The sequence below is a fragment of the Diplodia corticola genome (assembly GCF_001883845.1).
Source record: "Diplodia corticola strain CBS 112549 chromosome Unknown scaffold40, whole genome shotgun sequence".
Taxonomy (NCBI): Eukaryota; Fungi; Ascomycota; class Dothideomycetes; order Botryosphaeriales; family Botryosphaeriaceae; genus Diplodia; species Diplodia corticola.
This window is the reverse complement of record NW_017971519.1, coordinates 263,907-289,652: the sequence shown is the minus strand read 5'-3', so window position 1 is coordinate 289,652 and position 25,746 is coordinate 263,907. Positions and strand designations below refer to the sequence as shown.

Sequence of the window (25,746 nt, the reverse complement as noted above, 5' to 3'; positions counted from 1 at the left end):
TGTGTAGACGGCGACATCTCGATTGGCTCCGCCGACAGGTCCAACGTGCTATCAGATTCGAGCCTTTACCAATACCTTTTTCAGGACTTCAGTAACACCACCCTCTTCAACCAGCTCCGGCACCAGCTTGCTGGATGTCGTCCCAACACCCAAGGCCTCCCACAATTGTTTTTGAACTCTCATGATTATAGGCAGACGAACGAGGCGCATGAAACCGTACGCGAAGTACTTTCTGTCAGTACCAGCCCTGTCTGAAAGCTAAGTAAGGTTTGCTTTGATTATGATTTTTGTATGTAATATGATAGCCTGCTAGTTTACTGGAATCTCAATCCACTACTCCACGGGGCAATGATCATTGGTCCAGTGCCTCTCAGCTATGAATGACGTGTCGATGCCGTTGATGCCTCGCGTGGGGATAAAGAACGCGGCGGCCAGTGAGTCTTCACTACTATTTTTATTGTCCCGTGTCGAAGGCGCCTTCTCGCAATTTCTGATGGGAACGTCATTGAAAAATGCTTTGGTAGCCTCTCACTTGTGACAACGAAAGCCACCGCCATTAACTTTGCACTCCTCTTATGTCATGGACAGTTAACCATAAAATCACGGAAAAGGACTTGGATTTTCTGTGCAATTGTGCTACGAGAGAGGTAATCTCCGATTTCTCAAATAGTAAAGTCCCATCTCGAGTGAGGTGGTAGGTTGGACGGTAATATCCTTGCGGTAACCTTTTCTCAACTCGAGTAGGGTGTGTCAGACAATATAAGGCCTTTAGCCAGCACTGAAAACCAGTGCGGCGTCGTACCTTTTTTCAAGTGCGATAGTTATGAGCCCGGATCTCTTTAAAGTCATCTTCGCTTCATCAAGAGGCACCACTACTCCAACAAGGACAGTCGAATAAGGGACACAGGGCAAACAGCCTAACAAAGCAAAGGGTTTATAGTTCGAACCACGCTATCAGCCGCCTCCTCTTAGACTACAACCATAAAGTCGACAATCACTAGTCCGACAACGAAAACGAGATGGAATCTACATCTTTATATCTAGGCGGTTCTGTTAAAGAATGTATCTCCCGCCAATGCGCCATAACAGCCGCGAAAAAAAAAGCAAAAGTCTCGCCCAGCCGCCGCTCTATATAAAAGATAAAATCTAAGAGCTACACAATGAAAGTATTCTGCCATGATTTACCACTCTCCAGCACTTCACCCCAATTCCGAACCTATTTATCCGTGGAATCCGGGTAGTCGAAGGTACGGTCGCAAACATGTTCAAGGTAGATGTGCATGGCGTAGTAGACATAGGTATCGGCGTTATGGATGAGCTGGAGGTTTTTCTCTTCCATCCTGGCCTTGACAGCGTCGTCGTTCTTAGCGTTGTAGCAGTTCCATGCGCCATAGGCAATGTCCGTGATCTGTTTGCCTGTGGCTTCCAAGCCGACCTGCGGATGAAGAAATGAGCTTTAACCCGGACTGGAGGAGATGGTGCAAGTACGTACCTTGGGGTAGTGCATGAATTCATGGAGGACATTTGCGCCTTGGAAAGCACGGCCGATGTGATCGGTATCCAGCTTGGTGGGAATACCAGAACACTTGTCGGCGAGATAGGCTTCGGCGTCCTGGCGCTCGTAGTACCTATCGCAGAAGTGCATGCCAGGCTTGCCGTCTTTCTTCTTGTAGTATGCGGTTCCTCTCTTGCCATCGGGCTTCACGATGGAACAAAAGGGGCTGCCGAGGTCGTTGTTGTAATCGTCCTGGTGGACAATGACGTTGCCGAGTACATCAGCACCCTCGTGGTCATCGTTGTCGCCGACAAAGTTCCTGAACACCTGCTGGACGAGTTCGTAATAGCCGTCACCTTCGCCAAACCATGCCTTGATCTTGTCCGCGTGCCTGTCCTTGTCCATTTTATCGAGCGTCACCTTGGCGATTTCGACAGCGTCCTTCAATCCCTGGGTAAGGGCTTTCTGCTTTCCCTCATCCGTGATCTGGTCGACGTTGAACATGGCGCGCTTTTCGATACCGTCCGACACATGGCCGTCGGCCAATTGGAACAGCTTGCGGGCCTGGAGATGGGTGGTGTTGGTGCCATTTGGACAATGGAAGGGAATGGCTTCAGTAAGCTGGAAGAGGAAGAGTCCGCCAAAGACGAACGATTTGAGAAACGACATGGTGAGTAGGAATCGATATGGCAGTTGGCTTGTTGAGTGTCTGAGTGGAGAAGTGCCCGAGTGAGAAATTGAACTGTTTGGTTTGGCTATGATGATGAAGGGCCGCATGGAAGGGTATAAATATTGTATTCGAGGAGATGCATGCTCTTACCATCCAAGCAGCACTGGCACGCAACACGGCCTGCTCCCACCGTGTAGATGCATCGTTGTGGGAGGTACACGGAGATGGGCCCGATTGATGCAACAGTCTTTCCATACAACGATTTTTCGGGGTCTCAGTAAAACGGCAGTCCGAGGAACAGCTGAGCGGATTTGTGGAGACAGCTGAAGCTGATGTGATGCGGGGACGGAGCCGAGTTACCGAGATGCAAAACCTGGGGGCGGCCAGATTGCCTGTACAGGTAGGAGTAGGAGCCTTCACAGCTAAAGCAGACGGGATGCCTTGTTGGTTGTAGTCGGTCGGTGATGGGTCTGACATGGCTGTGCAGTGACGTTGTTGGTCCGTGCGTTGGCGCCTTCCCATCTCTCTTCGGAGCGCAGTTGGAGAATCCATACACACACCTGACACTTGCCACTTCTCTTTGTGCAGACTCATCACAGTGACGTTAACCAACCCGGACCCCGCTCTCCAGCCTCACCACCAGGCAGCAGCCGCCTTGCCAAGCTACCGTACTTAAAACACTTTCATGGCCGAAAGCTCAGTTGCTGAGCCTCTGTCGATCCTCCGCCTCCCACTACCATGGCGTCTCATCCCCTCCTCTCACTCACTCTGCTCCAAGGCAACACCTGGGGCCATGACATGATGCAGTTGAATCGGCCTACCATGCAAGGCCTGAACCTCTTCAAGGTGACAACTTTCGACACAGAGCGCACCCTCACCCTCGCCTGCACTGCCCTCGATGCGAAAACACGAAGAGTTGACCTCGTCGCCGCTCTCTGCGCCGGCCTCTTTCAACTCGTCGACGAGGACACACAGCAGCTCGTTGCCTTTCCACCAGAGACGGCGCCTGTCGGCAGCATAGCCATCCTGCCGAAAGAGAAGCCCGGTGATTACCAGCTCCGCGTCGGCCTCGGCATTGACACCACAGCCCAGATCTGGAAAGATCTTCTGGAGCCGTCCAAGACGTACGCCGTGCGCTTCTCCCCATCCGGCGGCGAAGCATGGTGTAGCCATGACGATGAGGAGAATCGCCTTCCAGTCCGGCGAGAACCCGACGTCTTGCGCTTCACCGTCTACAACGACCCAGCCCCTCCCACCCTGTCCGCCGTTTTCGGCGTCGAGCCTGCCGTGTGCCACCGCTCCGGCTCACCACCCTTCAAGTTTGTCGTCGACATCTCTCTCCCCGATGACAGCGACGGGACCAGCAGCAGGAGCGATACGCCACTCACCATCAAAATTGCGGGAACCTGGTTTGACGTCAGCCAGCTGAACTGCATCGACCAGCTCGTGCACTGCGTCGACGCCGACACGGGTGAAAAGCCCGACTTCGATGCACGCTTTCACTGCGGGCTCGACGCCTCTCCGCCTGGCTTCCCCGCTGACGACATGTTCGTGGAGCTCTGGCCCGGCGGGCAGCCGTGGCGCTTCGAGTACACGCTGCGCGACTCCAGCACTCCGGGACCGCCTGGCGGGCTGGACGACCTGGTGGTCGGGCACCAATACTCAGTCAAGCTTTCGGACCAGGCCGTGGGTTTTGGATGGCGGTGGGGGAAGAAGGAGGAGCTGCTAAAAGGGACGGAGCAAGAGAAGGCTAAGAGGTGGGCCCCGGGGCCGAGGGGCAATGGGATTGCCCGAATCAAACAGGTGAACGGTCCAGTCACGTTCGATGTGGTTGACTAAGGGGTATACTACCTAGAAATAGAATGAATCGAAACAGTTCTATTGAAATCTATAGGACGTCCATGTCTACTGAATACCATTTGCTTGCAGCTCTTTACTCATCAAGCTTCTTGTTCAACGGGCCAGTGTACACCTGGCCAGGACGCCAGATACGCTGGGGTTGCACTGCGCAGAGAGTCAGTACGGAAGCCAACCACGGAGGCAGGACGCTTACGCATAGCCTCTTTGAAGTGGGCAAGAAGGCCCTGACTTCTGGCGATGATGGTGATGGGCAGAATCCAGTCCGGAGCGAAGCCCCTGGCAGAAAACGGGTCAGCAAGAGAGACGAAACAGAAAAGAAGAGAAGCACTCACATGGCATTGTACGCCAGAGTGGCGTAGAGGTCGGCGTTGGGGTTGAGCTTGCGCTTGATGAAGTAGTCGTCGTGGCGGGCGACGCGGTCGAGCTCGAGGGCGACCTTGAGCAGCGGGTCGGCGTCGACCTCGGACTTGAGCTCGAACAGGATGTCCTGGATGGGCTTGTAGCGCGGGTCGGGCACGCGGTAGACGCGGTGGCCGTAGCCGTACAGGCGCTCCTCGCGCGCGTGCACGCGGGCCATCTTGGCCGGGATGTTCTCGACGCCGCCCAGCTCGCGGATGTGGCGGTAGGCGACCTCGATGGCGCCGCCGTGCAGCGGGCCGTAGAAGGCCGAGATGGCCGACACCAGGGCCGAGATGGCGTCGGGCATGGCCGAGGCGGTTTGCAGCATGGCCGCCGTCGAGCACGTCATCTCGTGGTCTGCCAGCAGGGTCCAGAGCGTCTCGAAGTAGCGCACGTAGCGCGGGTTGGGCAGGCCCGTGTGCGCCTCGATGTGGCCCGTCATGAGGAAGAAGTTCTCGATGGTCGAGAAGTCGGCGCGGGGCGGTGTGAAGGCGCGGCTCGTGGCGTGGCAGTACGCCGCCGCGGTGATCTGGACGAGGCTGGAGAAGATGCGCACGAGCTGCGTGTCGACGAGGGCCGGGTCGTTGTGGTAGATGGTGGCGGCGGCATGGGCGGGCACGAGGTCCATGTCTTGCGACTGCAGCGCCATCAGGCCGCTGATGATCATGCCGACGGGCGAGCCATCTTTGCTGTGAGGGGGGCGGACAGTCAGTTTGATTCACACTGTTGGAGCTTTTGGTAGGACCGTACGGAATTGCCCGGATGGCACCGAGCACGGTGTCGTTGATGACGGGCACGTTGTTCAGCTCCTGCTGGAACTTTTGCGCCTGTTCCTTGGTGGGCCAGGCACCCCGCCACAGGAGGTGGCACACGTCGATAACTCGCTTATCGCTTTTGACAATGTCCTTGATGTCGTAGCCGCGGTACTGAATCATACCCTTCAGGCCGTCACTGATGCCAGGTCAGCGTCGTAACTCAGCTCCGGCGCTAACCGCAAACGTACATGAAAGTGATGGTGCTCTCGGCCACGGTGGTGTTGCCATATCCAGGGTCGAAGATGCGTAACCCCTGGTTGTTCTGGTCGGCGAGGTTGTCGGGATCCTCGGGCGTCTTGATCTGCTTGAACTCGGCCGCATTGACCGAGTTGTGCCAGATGGGGACTGTGTAGGTCTGACCGGTTCTGTTGTCGACAACGGTGAGCGAGTTGCTGCCGTCGGCGGCTTTCAAGGGGACGAGCCCGCTCGCAAGTCCGTTCAAAGAGGTGGTGGGATGTTGTTGAATCATGGTTGCGTGAAGTGACTGTCAGACAAAGGTCAATCGCCGATATGGCCAACTGCACCCGGCTGAGCTGTGAATAAAAAGCCGTTTATACCTCGGGTACTCCAAGATACGGATCCAGGCGATCCTCTTATCCGCGCCCACCCTTCGGTGGCGCAGTGCCGTCCTGCGAAACGTGGCCCGGGGAGCGGATGCCGAGCCCCGTGCAGGTGACAGAGCTGGCCCAACGCGGCAGCTCAGGCGAACGACCATCGATTCGTGACGTGCACTACCGATAAACCTTCTCGAGCCTGGCCTTCGTCGTACTTAAACCGCGTGGAACCCTTGGCTCGGATTTCAGCTGCTACTTTACTTGCAGTGGCATACCCAACATGACGGCCTCATCAACAACGCCAATGCCCGAGGCAGAAAGAGCAAAGACCCTCTTGGTGGAGCTCCTGGCGTAGGTGACCCGACGAACCTATCCAAACGAGTGCTTGCTGACAGTGATGACGCAGCCATCAATTCGCGCATCCAGTGAGATGGTATGTGAGCTCTTGACCCCGGAAAGAATGGGGAGTTGACGACTTGCAGGATCGAGACCCAGGACGAAATCCTAAAGCTCGGAGATGCCGAGCGGGTGGTCGAGATCGGGCCTGGAAAGGTTCTGGCGACCATGACCGAGCGGACTTGGAAGAAGGAGCTGTCGCAGAAAGACATGCTGAGCTCGACACAAAGGACCTTCCTGTCGATAAGCGATGACGCAGACAAGATATACTACGAGTACGAAGGGGAAGTGGCGCCGCAGGAGCCACAGCAGGCGCCCGCAGCAGTCCAGCAGCCTCAAGCACCGTCCCAGCCACAGAGCGCATCAGTGGCAGCGCCAGCGGCAGCGCCAGTGGCAGCGCCAGCGGCAGTAGAAGACGAGTCTCTGAGCCCTCTGGACATCATCACCTCCATCATCGCCCAGAAGCTCAAGAAGCCGTTCGACCAGATCCCCACCGACAAGTCCATACGAGACCTCTGCGCAGGTACGTGCCCAGCCCAGCCCAGTCGCGCCCCTCTCTCACCCGTCAAGCACTCCCCCAGCTAAAACCTCCGCCCTGCAGGCAAATCGACGCTCCAGAACGAGCTCGTCGGCGACTTCAGCGCCGAGTTCGGCTCGCTCCCCGACGCTCCCGAAGACCTGCCTCTGCCCGCCCTCGCGGCCGCGCTCGAAGGCGCCTTCACGGGCAACCCGGGCAAGGTGATGCTCTCGCTGATCCAGCGGCTCGTGGCAGCCAAGATGCCGGCGGGGCTCAACATCCCGGCCATGAAGCAGCGGCTCGAGCAGGCGTGGGGGCTGCCCGCGGGCCGGCAGCGCAGCGTCATCTGCTTCGCCGTCACGCTCGAGCCGCCGCAGCGCCTGGCGTCGGCCGACGCGGGCGCAGAGTTCCTCGACGGCGTGGCCAAGCGGTACGCAGCGGCAGCAGGCATCACGCTGGCACCTGGCGGTGGTGCGGGCGGCGAGCAGCAGCAGCAGGCGGCCGCCAGCATCGACCCGGCGGCGCTGAAGGCGCTGACGGAGAAGCAGGAGCGGTTCCTGCGCAAGCAGCACGAGCTGCTCGCCAAACAACTGGACCTGGAAGGCGGCGGCGGGGTGCCCTCACGACAGCTGCGCGAGCTGCAGGCAGCGCAGGACGAGCTGGCGGGGCAGCTGCAGCGGTGGAGCGACGAGTTCGGGCACGACGGCGACGACAGCTTCCTCGCGGGCACGCAGCCGACGTTTGACGCGGCCAAGGCGCGTCTCTACGACAGCGCGTGGAACTGGGCGCGCGAGGACCTGCTGGCGCTGCTGCTGGGCAAGCGGCCGCTGCCCGACGAGGCGGCGCTGCAGCACCTGCTGAACCGCTGGGACGCGTCGTGTGCGGCCGTGGCGGCGCGTTTCGCATCGCAGGTCGATGATGTGGCTCCGGATGAGCCGTCGGTGGCGCTGGCGGAGACGCTGTTGCGCCGTGCCCCCGGTACCCGCACGCTGCGGCCTGTGTTCCGGTACCTGCATGGCGCACCCACTGGCCCAAGGACGGCGGCGGCAGGCAGGTACGAGGAAGTGCCACGGCTGCTGCCTGACGGCCGGGCGGTAGGCAGCTATGTCGAGTTCCTGCAGCTGTTGCCGAAGGGAGAGCGGTTGCGGCTGCGCACGAAAGACGCGTCGTCTGGGGCGTGGACGGACAACGACGAGGCCACCGCGCGGTTGCTTGGCGCCCTGGAGGCGGGCAGCGGGGCGGGCCTTTGCTTCGCCGGCAAGACGGCGCTGGTGACGGGGGCGGGGGCGGGGTCCATCGCGGCCGAGGTGGTGCGCGGGCTGCTGGCGGGCGGGGCGCGCGTTATCGTGACGACCAGCCGCACGCTGGCTGCTGTCGCTGCTTTCTACAACGGCCTGTATCGCGAGCACGGCGCTGCGGGTGCCGAGCTGGTGGTGCTGCCGTTCAACCAGGGCAGCGTGCAGGACTGCGAGGCCCTGGTGCGCCACGTCTACGCCACGTACGGCGACGTCGACTTCGTGCTGCCCTTCGCTGCGGTGCCTGAGCCCGGGCGTGAGGTGGACGCCATCGACGCACGCTCCGAGCTCGCGCTGCGCATCATGCTGGTCAACGTGGTGCGTCTGCTTGGCTACATCAAACGCGAGAAGGAGCAGCGCGGGTTCGACACGCAGCCTACCCAGGTCGTGCTGCCGCTGTCGCCCAACCACGGCGCCTTTGGCGGCGACGGCCTGTACTCGGCATCCAAGGCTGGGCTCGAGACGCTGCTGCACCGCGTCGAGAGCGAGAACTGGGCGGCCTACCTCTCCGTGTGCGGTGCCGTCATCGGCTGGACCCGCGGCACCGGCTTGATGAGCGCCAACAATGTCGTCGCCGAGGCCGTCGAGCGCCAGGGCTGCGTCACCTTCTCGCAGCAGGAGATGGCCTTCAACATCCTCGCCCTGATGGCCCCGTCCGTGGTCGAGCTGTGCGAGCAGGAGCCGGTGTGGGCCGATCTCGGTGGCGGCCTGGGCGCCGTGCCGGGGTTGAAGGGCGTCCTCGCGGCTGCCAGGGCGAAGCAGGCGCAAGAGAGCGCCATCGCCAACGCTCTTGGTGTGGAGCGCGAGCTGCACGACAAGGCGCTCGGCAGGAACCCGGAGAAACCGCTGCCCGCTCCGCCGACGCCCCGCGCAACCATCCGCTTCAACCACCCACCCCTCCATCCCTCCCACGCCGACCTGGTGGCCGGCCTGCCCAACCTCGCCGATGCCGTCGACCTCAGCCACACCGTCGTCGTCGTGGGCTTCTCGGAGCTCGGCCCCTGGGGCAGCGCCCGCACGCGGTGGGAAGTGGAAGAGCAAGGGAAGCTGTCGTGGGCAGGCTACGTCGAGATGGCCTGGATCATGGGGCTGGTCCGCTTCTTCGACGGCGAACTGAAGGGGAAGCCGTACGTCGGCTGGGTCGACGCCAAAACGAACGAGCCCGTCCACGACGCCGACTTCGAGGCGCGGTACGGCGGCCACATTAACGCCCACGCCGGCATCCGCACCGTCGAGCCCGCCGAGCTCGACGGCTACGACCCCACCCGCAAGGAACTGCTGCAGGAGGTGGTCGTCGAGGAGCCGCTGCCGCCGTTCGAGACGTCCAAGGAGAACGCCGAGGCCTTCCTGCTCAAGCACGGCGACAAGGTCGACGTCCACCGCGTCTCGCCCGACGCCGACGAATGGATCGTGCACGTGCGGCCGGGCGCGCGCTTCCTCGTCCCCAAGGCCATCTCGTCTGGCGCGCAGACGGCCGGACAGCTGCCGTCGGGCTGGGACGCACGCCGCTACGGCATCCCGGACGACATCGCGGCACGGACGGACCCGGTGGCGCTGTACGCGCTGTGCTGCGTCAACGAGGCGCTGCTATCGGCCGGCATCGTCGACCCCTACGAGCTGTGGCAGCACATGCACGTGTCAGAGCTGGCCAACTGCGTGGGCTCGGGCTGCGGCAACCTGGCCGCCCTGCGTGGCGTCTTCCGCGAGCGCTACCTCGACCGCGCCGAGAAGAACGACATGCTGCCCGACGCCTTCCACAACGCACTGGACGCCTGGGCCAACATGCTGCTGCTGTCGTCGGCCGGCCCCATCCGCACCCCCGCCGGCGCCTGCGCCACATCCGTCGAGAGCCTGGACATCGCGTGCGAGGCCCTGCGCGCCGGCACCGCCAAGATGGCCATCGTCGGCGCCTCGGACGACTTTGGCGAGGAGTTTTCCTTCGAGTTTGGCAGCATGCGCGCGACTGCAGACGCGGTAGCCGAAGAGGCCAGGGGCAGGCTGCCGCGCGAGACGTCTCGTCCCACGGCGTCGAGCAGGGCGGGCTTCGTCTACTCGGCGGGCTGCGGTATCCAGGTGCTCACCACGGCCGACATGGCGCTGCGCATGGGGCTGCCCATCCACGCCATCGTCGCCCACACGCAGATGGCGGCCGACAAGATCGGGCGGAGCGTGCCCGCCCCCGGCAAGGGCGTGCTGACGGCGGCGCGCGAGGATTCTTCCGTGGTCGACAGCAGCCCGCTGCTCGACCTCGAGAGCCGGCGGCGGCAGCTGCGGGCGGACGTGGCGCAGGTCAGGCGCTGGCGGAAGGCACAGCTCGCGGGAGCCAGGTCCAAGTCCAAGACGCGGGCGGTCGAGGCGGCGGCGGCGGCCAAGACGCGGGCGGCGCAGCGGCTGTGGATGGATGCGGCGGGGCTGCGGGCCATGGAGCCTGGGCTGTCGCCGCTGCGGGCAGCACTGGCGGCGTGGGGGCTCACGATCGACGACATCGCCGTGGCCTCATTCCACGGCACGTCGACGGCGGCCAACGACAAGAACGAGAGCAGCGTCATCGACGCGCAGATGGCGCACCTGGGCCGGCGCCCGGGCAACCCGCTGCTCGTCGTGTGCCAGAAGAGCGTGACGGGCCACCCGCAGGGCGCGGCCGGGGCGGTGATGCTCAACGGCTGCCTGCAGGCCGTGGCCACGGGCGTCGTGCCCGGCAACCGCAACGCCGACAACGTCGACGCCGTGCTGCGCCAGTTCGCCCACCTCGCCTACCCCTCGCGCAGCATCCGCGTCGCCGACGGCATCAAGGCCTTCATGCTGACGAGCTTCGGCTTCGGCCAGAAGGGCGGCATCGTGCTGGGTGTGGCGCCGCAGTACGTCTTCGCCGCGTGCAGCGCCAAAACCTACGCCTCCTACCGCGCCCGCGCCCTGCGCCGCTGCGCCGTCGCCAACGCCCGCCTCGTCGACGGCCTGATCGAGAACGACCTGTTCCGGGCCAAGGCGGCGGCGCCGTGGACGCCCGAGGACGAGCTCGCCGTCCTGCTCGACCCCAACGCCCGCGTGCACCCCAGCGGCCCCGACGGCACCCTCGTCTTCGACCCCGCCAACCTCCACCCTGCCGTCGTCGCCGCTACTGGCAGCGACACCGACTCGGACACGGCGTCGACCGCGAGCCCGGTCCAGCTCGACAGCGGCTACGACAGCGGCCACGAAGTCGACGCCGCCTCGCGCCGCATGCTGGGCCAGCTCGACATGCTGCCCGCCGGCCCCCACACCCACACCACTGTCGGCGTCGACGTCGAGAACGTGGCCAACGTCAATGCCGAAAACGCTGGCTTCCTCGCCCGCAACTTCACCGACGCCGAGCTCGAGTACTGCAAGGCCGCGCCCGACCCGCACGCCTCGCTGGCCGGCCGCTGGGCCGCCAAGGAGGCCGTCTTCAAGAGCTTGAACGTGCCGTCCAGGGGCGCCGCCGCCCCCATGCGCGACATTGAGATTGTGAGCGGCGGTGGCGGGGTGCCCGCCGTCAAGGTATGTCTGACTTTGTTCACCCGTCCCCCCTTTTATTTTCGGAAACGCTAATTTTTCGGTCGACGGGCGCAGCTGCATGGCGAGGCCAGGGTCGTTGCGGATCGCCAGCGCATCAGGGCCGTCCAGCTGAGCATTTCGCATGCCGACTCGGTTGCCATGGCCGTTGCCATGGCGTCGAGGGAGCCGGAGGATGAGTTTGGCTTGGGCAGGAGTGGGCTTTTTTCTTGTATATAGTTTTTTTTCTTTTGTGTTGATGTGTATGTATCAATTGAGTCTGTTTGAGATATATTCCGACCTGTTGCACCGCTGTAGAACATGACCAATACGCGGACTGATCCATAAGCTATCTGTGCAGATTCAGATTTTCCCTCTCCCTCTCCCCCCGTCTCCCCCCCACCCCCCCCTCTCTCTCTCTCTTTCTCTCTTTGGTACGTTATGACCAGCTTGACCCGAACCTGCACGGGATGGCTGGGGTGGACTCCGACAAGATCGATCCGTTGCTGGAGGAACGCATTTCCAATGGCGTTACCATTTACGGTCCGCCAGAAGTCAGGAAACGCCTTGCAGAGGTCGTGCTCCGCTATCCCGAGATGTGGAAGGCCAGCCCTTCTTTTGCCAAGGTTCCCCCAGAGCAAGAGATGAACATCCCGTTGAAGCCAGGATGGGAAAAGGAAACCAAGCTCGCGACTAAAGTCTATCCACTCTCGGCCAGAGATCGTGCGGTCGTCGACGACACGTTCGACAAATTGCATGACCAGGGCAAGCTCGCCTGGACGAAGACCCATACGGTTTTCGGATACCCAGTCTTTGTCGTATGGAAGAGAATCATTAAATTCTACGTTTAAGCAGCAGCAAGAACTCTGGATAGAAAGCGCGTGCGAGTACCTGGAAATGTGAAATGATGACCTATGTTGTGTTTATGCCCAAGTGTAGTTGAAGAATCCACGCATGCGCAAGGGTAGTTGGAGAATCCACAGGTCTTTGGACGGTGGAACTCTGGCCGGACTTGCATTGAGTCACCATTTTCTCAGTGCTCAAAAAGAGGAGAATATGATTCCAACGTGACTTCTTACTCGTCTCGAACAGCAATTAGTCAGGGGCATGTTGTTGGTTGTTCCCAAGATACACGTCGGCATTCGGCCGCCGAGCAGGTGAGATGTGAACGTAATCTCGGGGCTCTCGCCCGGCGCAGCTGATGATTAGGCTACTCCATTGCCGCGCCTCACGTTTGCCTTGGAGAGCCGCAGAAGCTTTAGTAGACCTACCTAGGTAATCAATCCTCCTTCGATTAGACTGCGCGCAAAACGGAATACATTGTCCAAGTCTCGGAACTTGTCGATTGGATACCGCATTGAATCAACGAGGCTCTGTGATAATAACTTGGAATTGGTCACGCGCCGGAAATACTTGACTCGAAGCATGTAGTGACCGTTGCCACCAAGTAAAAGTAAATTGCATTCACCTGGACGAGGGATATTTTCTCGGATGCGGACAACGACGCAACGAATGTATCTATGCCGTACACCACAAGCAACTACGAAGCCTATACTATGGAATTACACTCTCCTTCGCGTGTAAAAGCACCTTCAACGCAGACATGCACTCCAACAAAATGTCAGCCAGGCATAATACAGATATCCTACGCGGAGTTCAACTTGTGGAATTTACGCCGATGATATAGATTAGAGGACAGTGTCTGGGAGCGTATACGCTGAGAACGCTTTATTGCCAGCCAACTTTGACACAACGTAACAGACCGTAAAGAGTGAGCCCTATCATCCAGCCGTGTTGCGCGTGCTTCGACGTTCTCTAACAAGGTCTGGTGGAAGACATGGCGCTGGATCACGTTCTGTGTCGGGACAGATGCCTGATGAGCGTGATGCAGGGCATCATAGCGTGTGAAGCAGGATTCGCCCTCAACTCCTGCTTCAGCAAGATTCGGTCAAGATGCCATGAAGCGTTGTACATACCTTATGGTTCCTCAATCCTGTTCGGCTCATACAAGGTCGACACCCACCCTGGTCGGGAATCGGGCGCCGAACCCCGGGGAGAGATATGCATTGTGGGAACTCGAAGCGCCAACGAACGATTGATAAGCGAAATCGCTGAGCTGTATGCAGTCCTATTGGATATGTTTCGACGCTCGGCTTCCGCGCCGCACGTCAAGCTTCCTTTACCGCTCGCCGGTGCGTGTTCGGCCTGAGGCTTGATTTCTCAGCAGAGCGTACGGACCCGCCGTCTTCCACGGGACTACATGGCAATCTCAAAACAACCGCGGTGGAAGACTTCGTCCGCCTGAAGTTCTCGTGCACTCCTGGCTTCAGTTTCATCGACACGTCCTCGCCATGACCGAACCAACAACCCCCACGTTTGCCGACGCCGATGCCGCCAAGGACGTCGAGGCCTCTCTCGACTCGAGATCCATACCGGAGGCCGGCGAGGCCACCCCAGACCCCAATCTCGTGACGTGGGATGGACCGAACGACCCTCACAACCCCCAAAACTTCTCTCTGCGGCGCAAGTTCTTCATCACGTTCATCTGGGTGGCGGGCAACCTCGCGACATGCATCGCCAGCAGCATTTGGAGCAGCGGCTCCGCCCTGCTCAGAGAGGAGTTCCACAGCGGCGCCACGGTGACGAACCTCGGCATCAGCCTCTTCCTGCTGGTGAGTGACGACTTCGCCGCGGTCCCCCCCAGCCGCACCGAGAAGGCTGACAACCAATCCGCAGGGCTACACGTTCGGGCCTCCGTTCTGGGGCCCCGTGTCGGAGCGGGTGGGCCGCAAGTGGCCGACGTGCGTGGGGATGCTGTTCTTCACGCTCTTCTGCCTGCCGGTGGCGCTGGCGCAAAACATGGCGACGGCGCTGGTGGGCCGGTTCCTGGCGGGGGCGTTCGGGGCGGCGCCGCTGACCATCTTCGGCGGCGGGCTGGTCGACATCTGGGACCCGGTGCAGCGGGGCGTGGCCATGGCCGGCTGCATCGGCACCATCTTCGGCAGCCCCATCCTCGCGCCCGTCATGGGCAACTTCGTCGCCGCCAGCTATCTTGGTTGGCGCTGGACGCACTGGATCAGCATGATGCTGGGCGGCGCCGTGGCCGTGCTGTGCGTCACGGCGCTGCCCGAGACGCACGCGCCGACGCTGCTGCGGCGCAAGGCGGCTCGCGTGAGGAAGGAGACGGGCAATGTGCTGGCCCGTTCGGTGTACGATGGGCAGGCCATGGGACCCAAGGCGGTGGTGCAGATCTACCTGGTGCGGTCGTTCAGTGAGTTTTTCTTTTTTCGATCTCTCTCTCCCTCTCTCTCGTCTGGATGGATTCTGACAAAATCTCTCCACTAGGAATGCTGTTGACGGAGCCCATCCTCGTCCTCATCACGCTCTACCAGGCCTTCGTCTACGGCATTCTCTACCTCGTCTTCGTGTCGTACCCGATCGCGTTCCGCGAGGTGCGGCACTGGGGGCTCGGGGTCAGCGGGCTCGCGTACCTGGGCATGTCGGTGGGGGTGCTCATCGGGGCGGCGGTGGTGGTGACGTACACGCGCACCGTCTTCTTCCGGCAGGTGCAGCGGGCGCACGGGGTGGTGGTGCCGGAGAACCGGCTGCCCATCATGTTCGCGGGCGGGTGCCTGCTGCCGGTGGGGCTGTTCATCTTCGCGTGGACGTCGGACCCGTCGATCCACTGGGCGGGCCAGGTGGTGGGCAGCGCGCCGCTCGCCATGGGCATGTACATGGTGTTTGTGCAGTGCTTCAACTACATCCTCGACACGTACATGAGCACCGCCAACAGCGCCATCGGCGCCAACACGTTCGTGCGCAGCTTCTTCGGCGCCGGCTTTCCGCTGTTCGGCCCCGCCATGTACCACCGCCTCGGCGTCGACTGGGCGAGCACCCTGCTGGCGTTTGTTGGCATCGCCATGATCCCCATCCCCGTGCTGTTCTACAAGTTTGGCCGTAGGATCCGCAGGGCGTCGAAGACGGCGGAGAACAAGAACTGATGTGGTACGTCTCTTGAGACTGTATGAGGAGTAAACCCGTTCTGGTATGTACATACATGAGGCGGGTTTGCAGGGCATGATTTTGGACGACGATGGGATGGGAAAAGCGTAAAGAGTGTTTGACATGTATAAAAATGACTAGCATCAACATTACTAGAAGCGTGAGAAGAAGATTTTGCCAAAGTCGAGTGCTTCTCGTTGAGCTCACTGTGTATTGCGATTGCCGAGCATATTTCCCCGCATTTGGCTGCTTTTTCGTCAACATCAAGGGCAGGCTCCATGCATATTTCACGTCATTCAATCATGTATATGAGTAAATCGCTTTGGTGTTGCATAGACATGCAGTTATGAAGTGATGTTGTGACGTAAAACTGAATCACAGATGGCGTCACTTCGACTTGCTCACGCACAAAGGCAAATCCAATGTTCTATATGAGTATCATTGTCTACATGACCACCAAACGGAATCACGACCACACCACGAGCGGGTTCAACGTGTCTTCGGTGGGCCCCAGCAGGCCGGCCAACTTGCCCAGAGATTGGAACAGGCGCCTCGCCCTGCGTCCTGCCTGGCGTCACCCCATGGCCTTGCCGACGGGCTTGGTCAGCAGCTCGCCGAGCTTGGAAATATCGTCGAGCTTGTCGAGGTTGAGCACGAGGTCCTCGATGTCCTGCATGCGCTGGGCGTCGATGACGGTGGAGGCCAGCTTGCGCCACTTGGCGCGGATGTCCTGGTTGGAGATGGGGGGGTCGTAGCCCTTGGGCCAGGGGGTCCAGTCCTCGGCGACGAAGCCGTCGTCGAAGCGGATGCGGATGCGGCAGCCGGCGAGGCGGCTGGGCTGGTCGAACTCGTCGCTGTGGAAGCACTCGGTCTTGAGGGCGAGCTCCCAGACCAGGTCGTCGTCGAGCTTGGCGGGGGTGAACTGCTCGAGCAGCACCTGGCGGTCGACCAGCTGCAGGGCGCCAATGTAGGCGGCGTTCATCTGGGCGCCCGTCTCGGTGAGCGGGCGGGTCTCGGGCACCCAGCCGTCGTGGGCGTAGATGGCCTCGCTGAGCAGCACGTCGATCTTCTGGATGCGGCCGAGCTGGTCGCGGGCGAAGCGGTCCGGGTGGGCGTGCTGCATGCGCTCGAGCACCTCGATCTGGCCGTGGCTGCCGCCGACGCAGGCGTGCAGCTTGATGCGGATGAGCTCCGTGTGCCACGTCTCGCCCAGGCCCTTGACCACCTCGTGCACGCGCCAGGCGGGATCGCGGCCGTTGCCGGCGCTGAACATGGCCAGGAAGCCGCCGTAGGGGCGCTCGAAGACCTTGCGCATGCCCTCGTAGCCGCCGCGGGCCAGCAGCGCGCCGAACAGGCCGTTGCGGGCGGCGAAGCCGTGCTGCACCCGCTTGATCATGCCCTCGTACTGCACGCTCATCAGCCCGCCCGCCTGCGTGCAGCCGATGCCCAGCGCGCTCTCCGTCTCGCGCACGCCGAGCCCGAACAGGCGCGCGCCCGCAGCCGCCGCCGCCGGGCAGCCGAAGACGGGACCAGAGTGCCAGCCGCGGGTCAGCAGGTCGGAGCCGTAGAGGGCGAGCCCGGCGCGCGGCCCCGTCTCGAAGCCGGCGACGGCGGCCACCAGCAGGTCGAGTCCGGTCACGGCCCCGGGCGGCTGCGTCTGGGCGCCGGCGAGGAGGGCGGGCAGCACGATGCTGGCCGAGTGCAGCGGCGCGTCGCTGTGGTAGTCGTCCAGCTCGGTGGCCTGGATGAAGGCAGCGTTGAGCACCGCGGCGGCGAGCGGGCCGAAGCGCTGCAGAGGTAGTACATATTAGGGTTAGATTAAGGTTGAATTGGGGTTAGAATTAAGATGGGGGTAGGGATTAGGATGGACGTACCGTGTCGCTGCCGATGACGCTGCAGCCGCCGGCCGGCTCGTAGGCGCTGACGGCGTGCAGGAACTGCTCCGACCAGGGCACGCGGGCGCCGACCAGCCCGCAGCCGATGCCGTCGAGGATGACGTGCTTGGCCCGCTCCAGCACCCGCGGCGGAATGTCCTGCGCCCGCAGCCCTGCGATCCACGTCGCCAGCTGCTCCGTCGTGCCATCGCCCTCAACCGCCGACTCCAGCTGGTGCTTCATCGTGATGCGTCGGGTGGGTGAGGGGCGCCGAAAATGATGTGGCCTGCCATTCCCGAACCGCCAGCTGCGCCGCACTTAACCACCACCCACCCGCGTCTCGGCCGCCGAGTCGCGACGCCCGCGACACCCGCCTCGCCTCAAAGATGCCGCCGCCCGTCGCCAGCATGAGCAGCAGTCTTCCCGCCCCGTCTCGTCGCCATGCAGCCCTGGCCTGCCGCCCTCAGCCTGCTCGCCATGCGCTGGCCCGCCGTCCTCGCCGCCGCCCTCGCGCCTCGCTGGCAGGACCAGAGTCCGCTCGCTGACCCAAGCCTCGCTTTGGCAGCCTCGTGCGCCGGCTACGCCTTTCCGGCCGTCGTCTGCATCCGCAACCGCGGTGCTGTCATCCACGGCGACTTCGAGCGTGCCGTTGTCAACAACTTCGCCCACGCCGACACGTACCGCTCGACCCACATACCGCACGAGCCTAGTTTCCGTCACGTCCGGGACGCCGACTTCGTGGTTTGGGATGAGAGCAGCGCCGCCCACGTGCTGGGCCCGTCGCCATCAGTTGAGTTCGTCTTCGGGCTGAAGGGGCTGCTGTCGCACGAGGCGCCTGTCTACTCGCCCGAGACGAACGAGCTGTACTTCTCGCGCCTCGAGCACCGCTTCCTGCCGCAGCTGGTCGTCGATCTCGACGTGGATCCGCCGCGGCTGGTCGAGAAGACGGCAAGCCCGCCCATCTACGGCGCCACTGGCGGCCGCTACCGCGACGGCCTGCTCTATTTCTCCACCGTTGGCGGCGCCGAGGACATCGACGGCCGCAGCTATCGCCCGGGCATCTACACCCTGAACGCCACCACGGGCGAGTCGCGCACCCTGCTGAACAACTACTACGGCTACTACTTCAACGGCGCCGACGACTTCGACTTCGACCGCCACGGCAACATCTGGTTCACCGACGACGGTGAGCTGCCCCCTCCCCTCCCTCTCTCGCCCTGGTATTAACAAGCAGCATGCAGACTACGGCCGCCCCACGGGCCTCAACACGCGCGCCCCACAGATGGCCGCCGCCACCTACCGCTTCTCGCCCGCCACCAACCTCGTCACCCTCGTCGACGACACCCTCACCGAGCCCAATGGCGCCCAGTTCTCACCCGACGGCCGCACCCTCTACCTCACCGACACGGGCGCCGCCCGCGTCGTCATCGACCCCCGAGTCGACCCGGCCCCGCCCGTGGGCTACAACACGACCGGGAGGCGCGCAATCTACGCCTTTGACGTTGACGGCGCCCGCCTGTCCGGTCGCCGCCCCTTCCACCAGGCTGTCGAGCTGTTCCCCGACGGCATCAAGGCGTCGCGGGACGGCTACGTGCTTACCAACGCCGCCAAGGGCGTCATGGTCTTGGATGCCGACGGCGCTCCTGTCGTCATGGTGCAGACCAACTTTACCGTCATCAACATGGCCTGGGTGGGCCGCGACGCCGATGAGCTGTGGGCAGTGGGGAAGGGGGGCGCGGCGAGGATCAGGCTGGGCCTGAGGGGCCCGGTGCTCTGGTAGCTGTCTATGGAACAGGCTGTTATCATAAGTAGATTGATTCCTTCAATACGCTTCAAGCTTTTATCATGTATAAGCACACAACATCAAACCGTCAAGCAATACAAGGCCATTAGCCATCACTTTGTTCTAGTCCGACAGTCATAAGCCCGGATATCGCTATGTGGCCCGTTGCATGTAAAGTCATCTTCGCTTTATTATGAGGCACTAGTCAAGCAAAATGACTTCAGGGCGGAAAAATACCCCATACTAATCATGGTCCATAGTTTGAACCACGTCATTAGCCGTTAAAGCCCTCACGTGAAACGCTGGCTTCATCCTCCGGCTTCAAAGAAGCAGCAATGGCCGGAACGAGCTCCGCCTGGGCCGCCAGTGAGCTTCCACGACCTTCTCGCCATGGCCAACTCCCTCCCGCTCTTCGGTTCCCGGGGGCCGAGAGCCGCCGAATCGCAGTCCAAAAGTCCTCACTTGTACCATACCTCAGATCAGTGGAGTGTCCAATCCTCTTCGAACCGTCTTTCCCTTCCAATCAACGAAAAATACCACTGTCATCATCATGACGGTAAACGAACGGACAAGGCTCCTCCAGGGCCACAACAATGCCGTGAGCAAGCTCCAGGCGCGAGAAACCGTCTCATCTCACTCACCACCGCTTAGATCACCCTCTCACGCGACGAGGACCCGAAAGCCTGGTCCACAGGCGCCAAGTGGACCGTCGCCATCATCGTGTCGTCGTACGGGCTCATCATCCCCAGCACGGCGGCCATGGTGGTGCCGGCCTTCCCGCAGATCGCGCGCGACCTCAGCATCCGCGACGACGACGTGCACCTGGTCATGTCCATCTTCGTGCTGGGCTGGGGCATCGGGCCCATCCTGGTGGCGCCGCTGTCCGAGGTGTACGGCCGCCGGCTGCTGCTCAACTGCGGGCACGCCCTCTTCTTGCTGACCAACACGCTGTGCGGGCTGGCGTCGACCAAGTCCCACTTCCTGCTCCTGCGCTTCCTGTCCGGCCTGTTCGGCAGCGGACCCATGTCTGTACGTGCATCAATCGCTTCAGCACTTCCCCCCCCCTCCCGCTTCCAACTGACCTGCCGACTTCCAGATCGGCGCCGGCGTCCTCAGCGACCTCTGGCACAAAGAACAGCGCGGCCTCTCCCTCTCCATCTACGCCCTCGGCCCACTCGCCGGGCCCGCCATCGGCCCCATCGCCGCCGGCTACATCGTCGAAGCCCTCTCCTGGCGGTACATCTTCTTCAGCGCATCCGCCTTCGCGGCCGCCATGCTGGTCCTCGGCCACTTCTTCCTGCGCGAGACGTTCGGGCCCGTCCTCCTGCGCTGGAAGCGGCGGCAGCAGCAGCGAGAGCCGGGATGCAAATACGACGACGACGACGACGACGACAAAGGCAAGACGCTGGCGTCGATCCGGGGCGACCTGAAGCGGCCGTTCATCATGCTCGGCACGCAGCCCATCGTGCAGACGGTGGCGCTGCTCATGGGCTTCCTCTTCGGCCTCAACCAGCTGACCATCGCCACCTTCGAGGCCGTGTGGGAGCAGCGCTACGGCATGCCGCCCCGCACGGCCTCGCTCAACTACCTCGCCATCGCCGCCGGCCTGATCCTGGGCTCGCAGGTCGGCGGCCGCGTCAACGACAAGGTGCGCCTCGTCCTCTCTCCCACCTCTCCATCCCCCATGACTAACGCCCCCAGATCTACGCCCTCTGCACGCGCCGCTCCTCGCGCCGCCACAGCGGCAGCAGCGCCAGCACCGACGCCGGCCGCCCCGAACACCGCGCCTACCTAATGTACGCGGTCGCACTCCTCCTGCCCACCGGCCAACTCCTGTACTCCTGGTCCGCGCAACTCCACCTGCACTTCCTTCTCCCCGACGCGGGCGCGCTCGTCTTCAGCGCCGGCATCATCGTCGGCTACCAGTGCGTGCAGGCGTACGTCATCGACTGCTACCCGGTGTACGCGGCGTCGGCCATGGGCGCGCTGACGCTGCTGCGCTCGCTCGCGGGGTTCGCCATGCCCGCTGTGGGGGGCCGCTTGTACGCGGCGTGGGGGTATGGCTGGGCGGGGACGCTGGTGGCGGGCGTGGCGGCGGCGTTTGGGGTGGTGGCGCCGACGGTGCTGTTGGTTTGGGGGGAGGGGTTGAGGGCGAGGAGCAGGTTTGCGGCTGGGGAGGGGGGGTTGTAGGCTGTGGCTGTGACTGGGGCTGTGGCTGTGACTGTGAGAGGGAGGGGTGGGCGTGGCGAGAGGGCGTGTGTGGGTGGGTGCGGGGGAGGGAGGTGCTTTGGGTTGTTGTTGTTGCGGCGGTTGGGTGGGCGGGATTCGAGATGCGGTTGCTGTGGTAGGACTGCTGGGTGGATGAGACTGGCGGCCTTGTTGTTTGAGGCGGGCTTTTTTCGTTGGTCAATAGGTATAGAGGCATGAAGCGATGTGCTACCCTCGATGATGCAAATCGCCGGGTATGTATGGCGCGCATACTTTGTATCAATCCACCATCACTTGCACAGAACTTTTCCAAGTTTACTATGTGACAGTAGCTAGTGGCTTGAATCTGATCGGTGGTGTTACTTTTTTACAGTATGGTGAAATTGAAGCCGTACGCAAGCGTCGAATGGCTCTCTGCTATCAATGCGCCGTCAGTTCGTAACTCCTCTCTGCTCGTGTTGCGCGTGGATTCACGCAGCCCCATACCCTCTAGCACGCTCAAACTCTACATCAACCCAGCCCCTCCGCAACAGCTTCCCCTCACCACCTTCGCCCGGTGTCGGGATGCAGCAAAAAGCCGTGGCGGTGGTCGGCGGCCGAGAGCCGACCCTTCGTCCCGCCGCTCACCTGACGGACATGAGGGTGAATTCTCTGTTTGGCATCAGAGTCGGGTGCCGAACGGCGTGCGGCAGACATGGCCCCGACATTGATCATAGATAAGATCTTGCAACCGAAGCATCAATGTCCTGAAGCAACCAGACAGAGGCTTGATCATCAGTCCAGTCAAAGTGCCATCACTTTTCAAAAAATGCACTCCACACTCGTCGCTCAGCCACAGAAGCTCTCTGGGGCGCTCAGAGATGTCAAGGTCAAGCACATTACCCCCTGCCTTGGCACCGAGTTCGTCGACGTCAACCTGAAGGAGTGGATCACCGGCCCAGACTCAGATGCCAAGCTGCGCGATCTCGCCATCACAAGTGATCCGTCCCACATCCAGCACCATTCACACCGACTAACAGCTCCCGACAGTCAGCCAGCGCGGCGTCGTCGCCTTCCGGGGCCAGACGGACATCGACGAGGTGCTCCAGAAGCAGCTGGCCGAGCGGCTGGGCAAGCTCTCGGGCAAGCCCGACGCGGCGACCAGCGGGCTCTGGAAGCACCCCATGTGCCTGGCGCGGGGCGACGACCCGGACATCGCCAAGCTGGACTCCAAGGTGCAGCAGTCGACGCACTGGACGTTCGAGGAGGGCATGCCGCGCCAGTCGGCCGCCGACGAGTGGCACACGGACGGCTGCTTCGAGGTGCGCCCGCCCGACTACACGTCGCTGCGCATGACGACCATCCCGCCCACCGGCGGCGACACCCTCTTCGCCTCGTCCTACGAACTGTACGACCGCCTGTCGCCGCCCTTCCAGAAGATGTTCGAAACCCTCTCCCTCCGCTACGACTGCAACACCCTGGCCAAGGCCGTCGCCGCCTCCGACAAGCCGTATCCGCACCCGCGCGGTGCCCCCGAGAATACCGCCTTCGACTTCAACGTCGTTCACGTGAGTGATGCAACGATGACGCCCGATGAAGAAAGACGTACGGTGAGGCTGACATGGAGTTCCACAGCCCCTCGTCCGCACCAACCCCGTCACCGGCTGGAAGGGTCTGTACGCTGGCGTGCTGTTCGCGAAGCGCATCGAGGGCGTGACCGAGCTGGAGAGCAAGCAGCTGCAGGACAAGATCCAGCGCCTGATCACCGAGAACCACGACCTCCAGGCCCGCATCCAATGGCAGGGTCCGGGCGATATCGGTAAGCACCACCACCACTTTCGTCTTCTCCCCGATGAAATTGGAACTTCGCTGGCTGATATTGCACGTGCGATGCAGTCATCTGGGACAACCGCGCGGTTCTGCACGCCGCCACGCAGGACCACGCCGGGCTTGGCCCGCGAATCGGCTGGCGCGCCACCTCCGTCGGCGAGAAGCCCTATTTCGACCCGGCTAGCGTGTCGAGGAAGCAGTCACTGGCCGCTTCCGCCTAGGCCTGAGTGACGCCGGAAGGTGATGCGGTGGATATGGGCGCTGACTCTATATAAATTACTACAATACTACACTTGACTTCTTTTACGTGTACCGTCATAATTTCTCTTCATGAATCAAATACTTTTAAATGTTTGCTAATCTTCTTCTTGATAAAAATAGTGCAATTATCATTTAGAGGTATAGTTAAATGTATCAAGGTAAAATTCCTAAGGAATTCGTCGCTGCTAGCGAGGCCAGAGAGAAAATAGATTATATGCCGAGCCGTAAGCCCCACGAATGATCCACGTAGGACACTCGTATGAGATACTTATGGGGACCGCAAGCCCTACGAACGATCCACGTAGGGTCCTCGTATGGGACAAGCATGCTGGCCGCGGGCCCCACGAATGAGCCACGTAGGGTCCTCGTATGGGATCAACAGTCAGGCCGTAATCCCTACGAATGATCTACGTAGGGCCCTCGTATGAAATAATTATACAGGCCGCAAACCCTACGAATGATTCACGTCGGGTCTTTGTATAGCGAGGACCTCTGACTACAGCCGTCGCCTCTGATGGTCAAGGCCGCCGTTGTACCAGCTACTTCATCCAGAAAGACGTAAAAATTCAAGAAAGTAATCACGTAGAGGTTATTGCATTTTAGTCGTAGACTACATCTATAAAACTTCCTTCGACTCACTCAACCAGAACAAAAAAAGCACGGCATCACGACTCAGCAAACAGATCCAGCCACTCATTCACAGTAGTCTTGTAAAAGTCATCCGTGCGGTCGACCAAGTCCAAGATGCGATCGACCTTGGCGGGCTCGTACTTGAGCAGCAAGTTCTTCCTTGCCTTTGCGTAGGCGGCGGGGATGGTCTCGGGGCGGCGCGGGTGGCCGAGCGGCAACTCGACGACGAAGTCATCCAAGACCTCGCCCGTCGTGGTGGTGACCTGCACGGCGTTGGCGACGCTCTTGATGTCGAGGTCGTGGTAGTCCCTGGTGAAGCGCTCGTCCTCGACGAGCGTCATCTTCTCGCGCAGGCGCTCGACGCGCGGGTCCGTCGCCCACGGCGAGTCGTCCTGGTAGTCGGGCGTCTCGACCGCGGACCCCTTGAGCAGGCACACGGCCACCATGTACTTCATGTCGTGGTCGCGGTCGGCGGCGTTGTGCAGCGGCCCTTGCTTGTTGATGATGACCATGCCGGCGTCCTGGGTGCGGACGCGCACGCTGCCGATGTCGGCGGCGGGGTTGAGGCCACGCGCGGCGAGTTGCTGGGCTGCGGCGACGGCGGCCTCGACGGCGGTGATGGCGTGGCCCTCGGCCGTGTAGATCTTGAACAGCACGTTCTCGACGACCCAGGAGCCGAAGGCGCGCGGGAACTGGAACTGCTTGCCCTCGAAGAGCACGTCGTAGAAGCCCCAGCGCGGGGCGGTCAGGGCCGACTTGATGCCCGGCTGGCCGGCGCGGGCGAGCAGGGCCAGCTGCACCGCGCGCTGGGCGGCCTCGCCGGCGGCCCAGCCCTTGCGGGGCCCCGTGTTGGGGGCGTGGCGGTAGGTGCGCAGCGAGTGGCCGTCGACGAAGGCGTGCGAGACGGCGGCGGCGGCCTGGTCCTTGGACAGGCCCATCAGCCAGGCCGACACGGCCGTGGAGCCGAGCTTGACGAGGATGACGTGGTCGAGGCCGACTTTGTTGAACGAGTTGCGCAGCTGGAACACGCCCTGGATCTCGTAGGCTTTGGTGAGGGCGACCAGGATGGTGCGCAGCGTGATGGGCCGGTTTTCGAGGCGCGAGAAGACGGAAGCCGTGGCGAGGATGGCGCCGAGGTTGTCTGGAGGGTGGGTTAGTGTGGTCCAAGTCGATCATGCTCCACTGTTGGCCTTACCGGAAGGATGACCCCATTCGGCACCGACGAAGTAGTCGTTGTGGTCAAGATAGCGGATGGACGTGGCAATGTTGAAAGCTCCGCTCAACAAGTCCAGCTGGTAGGGGGTTCCGGGCAGCTTGACGCCTCCGGGCAACTTGTCTGGGCTGCCAGCCGTGGGGCCGATCAGGCGGCGGACTTCGGCGCTGGTGGCAAGATTCTCGGCGATGCAGCCAAAGGCATCGATGAAAGTGGCCTTGGCACGCTCCCAGGCGGCAGGGTTGGTGGGCTCGAAGTCGTAGACGTAGTCGACGATGTCAGTGATGACTTGGTCGTACTTGAGCACGTTGTTGTCGTCTCCGGTGGGGGCCATGATGGACGGATGGTGCAGGCGGCTGGATGGGGTTCATGCTCCTCACTGCAATCCGCTTCGACAAGAGTATATGTAATGTGGACTCGGAAGTGGTGTGGCGGCCCGTGATGCCGAGCGCCGT

At 61.8% G+C, this 25,746-nt stretch overlaps 10 protein-coding genes across 10 annotated transcripts; 6 read left to right on the top strand and 4 right to left on the bottom strand.

Moving 5' to 3' along the window:
- Positions 1-1,216: 1,216 nt before the first annotated feature.
- BKCO1_4000090 (uncharacterized protein) lies at positions 1,217-2,164 on the bottom strand (the record flags this gene model as incomplete). The annotated part of the gene is made up of 2 exons (XM_020275505.1): positions 1,217-1,435; positions 1,493-2,164. 2 exons carry the CDS (start codon positions 2,162-2,164, stop codon positions 1,217-1,219), a joined length of 891 nt encoding a protein of 296 aa, XP_020128499.1.
- Positions 2,165-2,903: 739 nt separating this feature from the next.
- BKCO1_4000089 (uncharacterized protein) lies at positions 2,904-4,004 on the top strand (the record flags this gene model as incomplete). The annotated part of the gene is made up of 1 exon (XM_020275503.1): positions 2,904-4,004. One exon carries the CDS (start codon positions 2,904-2,906, stop codon positions 4,002-4,004), a length of 1,101 nt encoding a protein of 366 aa, XP_020128445.1.
- Positions 4,005-4,098: 94 nt separating this feature from the next.
- BKCO1_4000088 (citrate synthase) lies at positions 4,099-5,708 on the bottom strand (the record flags this gene model as incomplete). Its single annotated transcript, XM_020275502.1, has 5 exons — positions 4,099-4,169; positions 4,219-4,301; positions 4,358-5,113; positions 5,175-5,375; positions 5,428-5,708. The coding sequence occupies 5 exons, from the start codon at positions 5,706-5,708 to the stop codon at positions 4,099-4,101; spliced, it is 1,392 nt and encodes a 463-aa protein (XP_020128446.1).
- Positions 5,709-6,073: 365 nt separating this feature from the next.
- On the top strand, positions 6,074-12,362 carry BKCO1_4000087 (fatty acid synthase subunit alpha; the record flags this gene model as incomplete). The annotated part of the gene is made up of 4 exons (XM_020275501.1): positions 6,074-6,144; positions 6,276-6,712; positions 6,791-11,517; positions 11,961-12,362. 4 exons carry the CDS (start codon positions 6,074-6,076, stop codon positions 12,360-12,362), a joined length of 5,637 nt encoding a protein of 1,878 aa, XP_020128447.1.
- Positions 12,363-13,862: 1,500 nt separating this feature from the next.
- On the top strand, positions 13,863-15,512 carry BKCO1_4000086 (mfs multidrug transporter; the record flags this gene model as incomplete). The annotated part of the gene is made up of 3 exons (XM_020275500.1): positions 13,863-14,183; positions 14,248-14,782; positions 14,857-15,512. The coding sequence occupies 3 exons, from the start codon at positions 13,863-13,865 to the stop codon at positions 15,510-15,512; spliced, it is 1,512 nt and encodes a 503-aa protein (XP_020128448.1).
- A 575-nt stretch (positions 15,513-16,087) lies between these two features.
- On the bottom strand, positions 16,088-17,630 carry BKCO1_4000085 (uncharacterized protein; the record flags this gene model as incomplete). The annotated part of the gene is made up of 2 exons (XM_020275499.1): positions 16,088-17,302; positions 17,388-17,630. The coding sequence occupies 2 exons, from the start codon at positions 17,628-17,630 to the stop codon at positions 16,088-16,090; spliced, it is 1,458 nt and encodes a 485-aa protein (XP_020128449.1).
- Positions 17,631-17,828: 198 nt separating this feature from the next.
- Positions 17,829-19,167, top strand: BKCO1_4000084 (lactonohydrolase; the record flags this gene model as incomplete). Its single annotated transcript, XM_020275498.1, has 2 exons — positions 17,829-18,573; positions 18,629-19,167. The coding sequence occupies 2 exons, from the start codon at positions 17,829-17,831 to the stop codon at positions 19,165-19,167; spliced, it is 1,284 nt and encodes a 427-aa protein (XP_020128450.1).
- Positions 19,168-19,720: 553 nt separating this feature from the next.
- Positions 19,721-21,360, top strand: BKCO1_4000083 (mfs multidrug transporter; the record flags this gene model as incomplete). The annotated part of the gene is made up of 4 exons (XM_020275497.1): positions 19,721-19,768; positions 19,822-20,199; positions 20,267-20,818; positions 20,872-21,360. 4 exons carry the CDS (start codon positions 19,721-19,723, stop codon positions 21,358-21,360), a joined length of 1,467 nt encoding a protein of 488 aa, XP_020128451.1.
- Positions 21,361-22,186: 826 nt separating this feature from the next.
- Positions 22,187-23,408, top strand: BKCO1_4000082 (alpha-ketoglutarate-dependent sulfonate dioxygenase; the record flags this gene model as incomplete). Its single annotated transcript, XM_020275496.1, has 4 exons — positions 22,187-22,355; positions 22,408-22,925; positions 22,993-23,176; positions 23,254-23,408. The coding sequence occupies 4 exons, from the start codon at positions 22,187-22,189 to the stop codon at positions 23,406-23,408; spliced, it is 1,026 nt and encodes a 341-aa protein (XP_020128452.1).
- A 705-nt stretch (positions 23,409-24,113) lies between these two features.
- BKCO1_4000081 (2-methylcitrate dehydratase) lies at positions 24,114-25,625 on the bottom strand (the record flags this gene model as incomplete). Its single annotated transcript, XM_020275495.1, has 2 exons — positions 24,114-25,219; positions 25,274-25,625. 2 exons carry the CDS (start codon positions 25,623-25,625, stop codon positions 24,114-24,116), a joined length of 1,458 nt encoding a protein of 485 aa, XP_020128453.1.
- Positions 25,626-25,746: the final 121 nt, after the last annotated feature.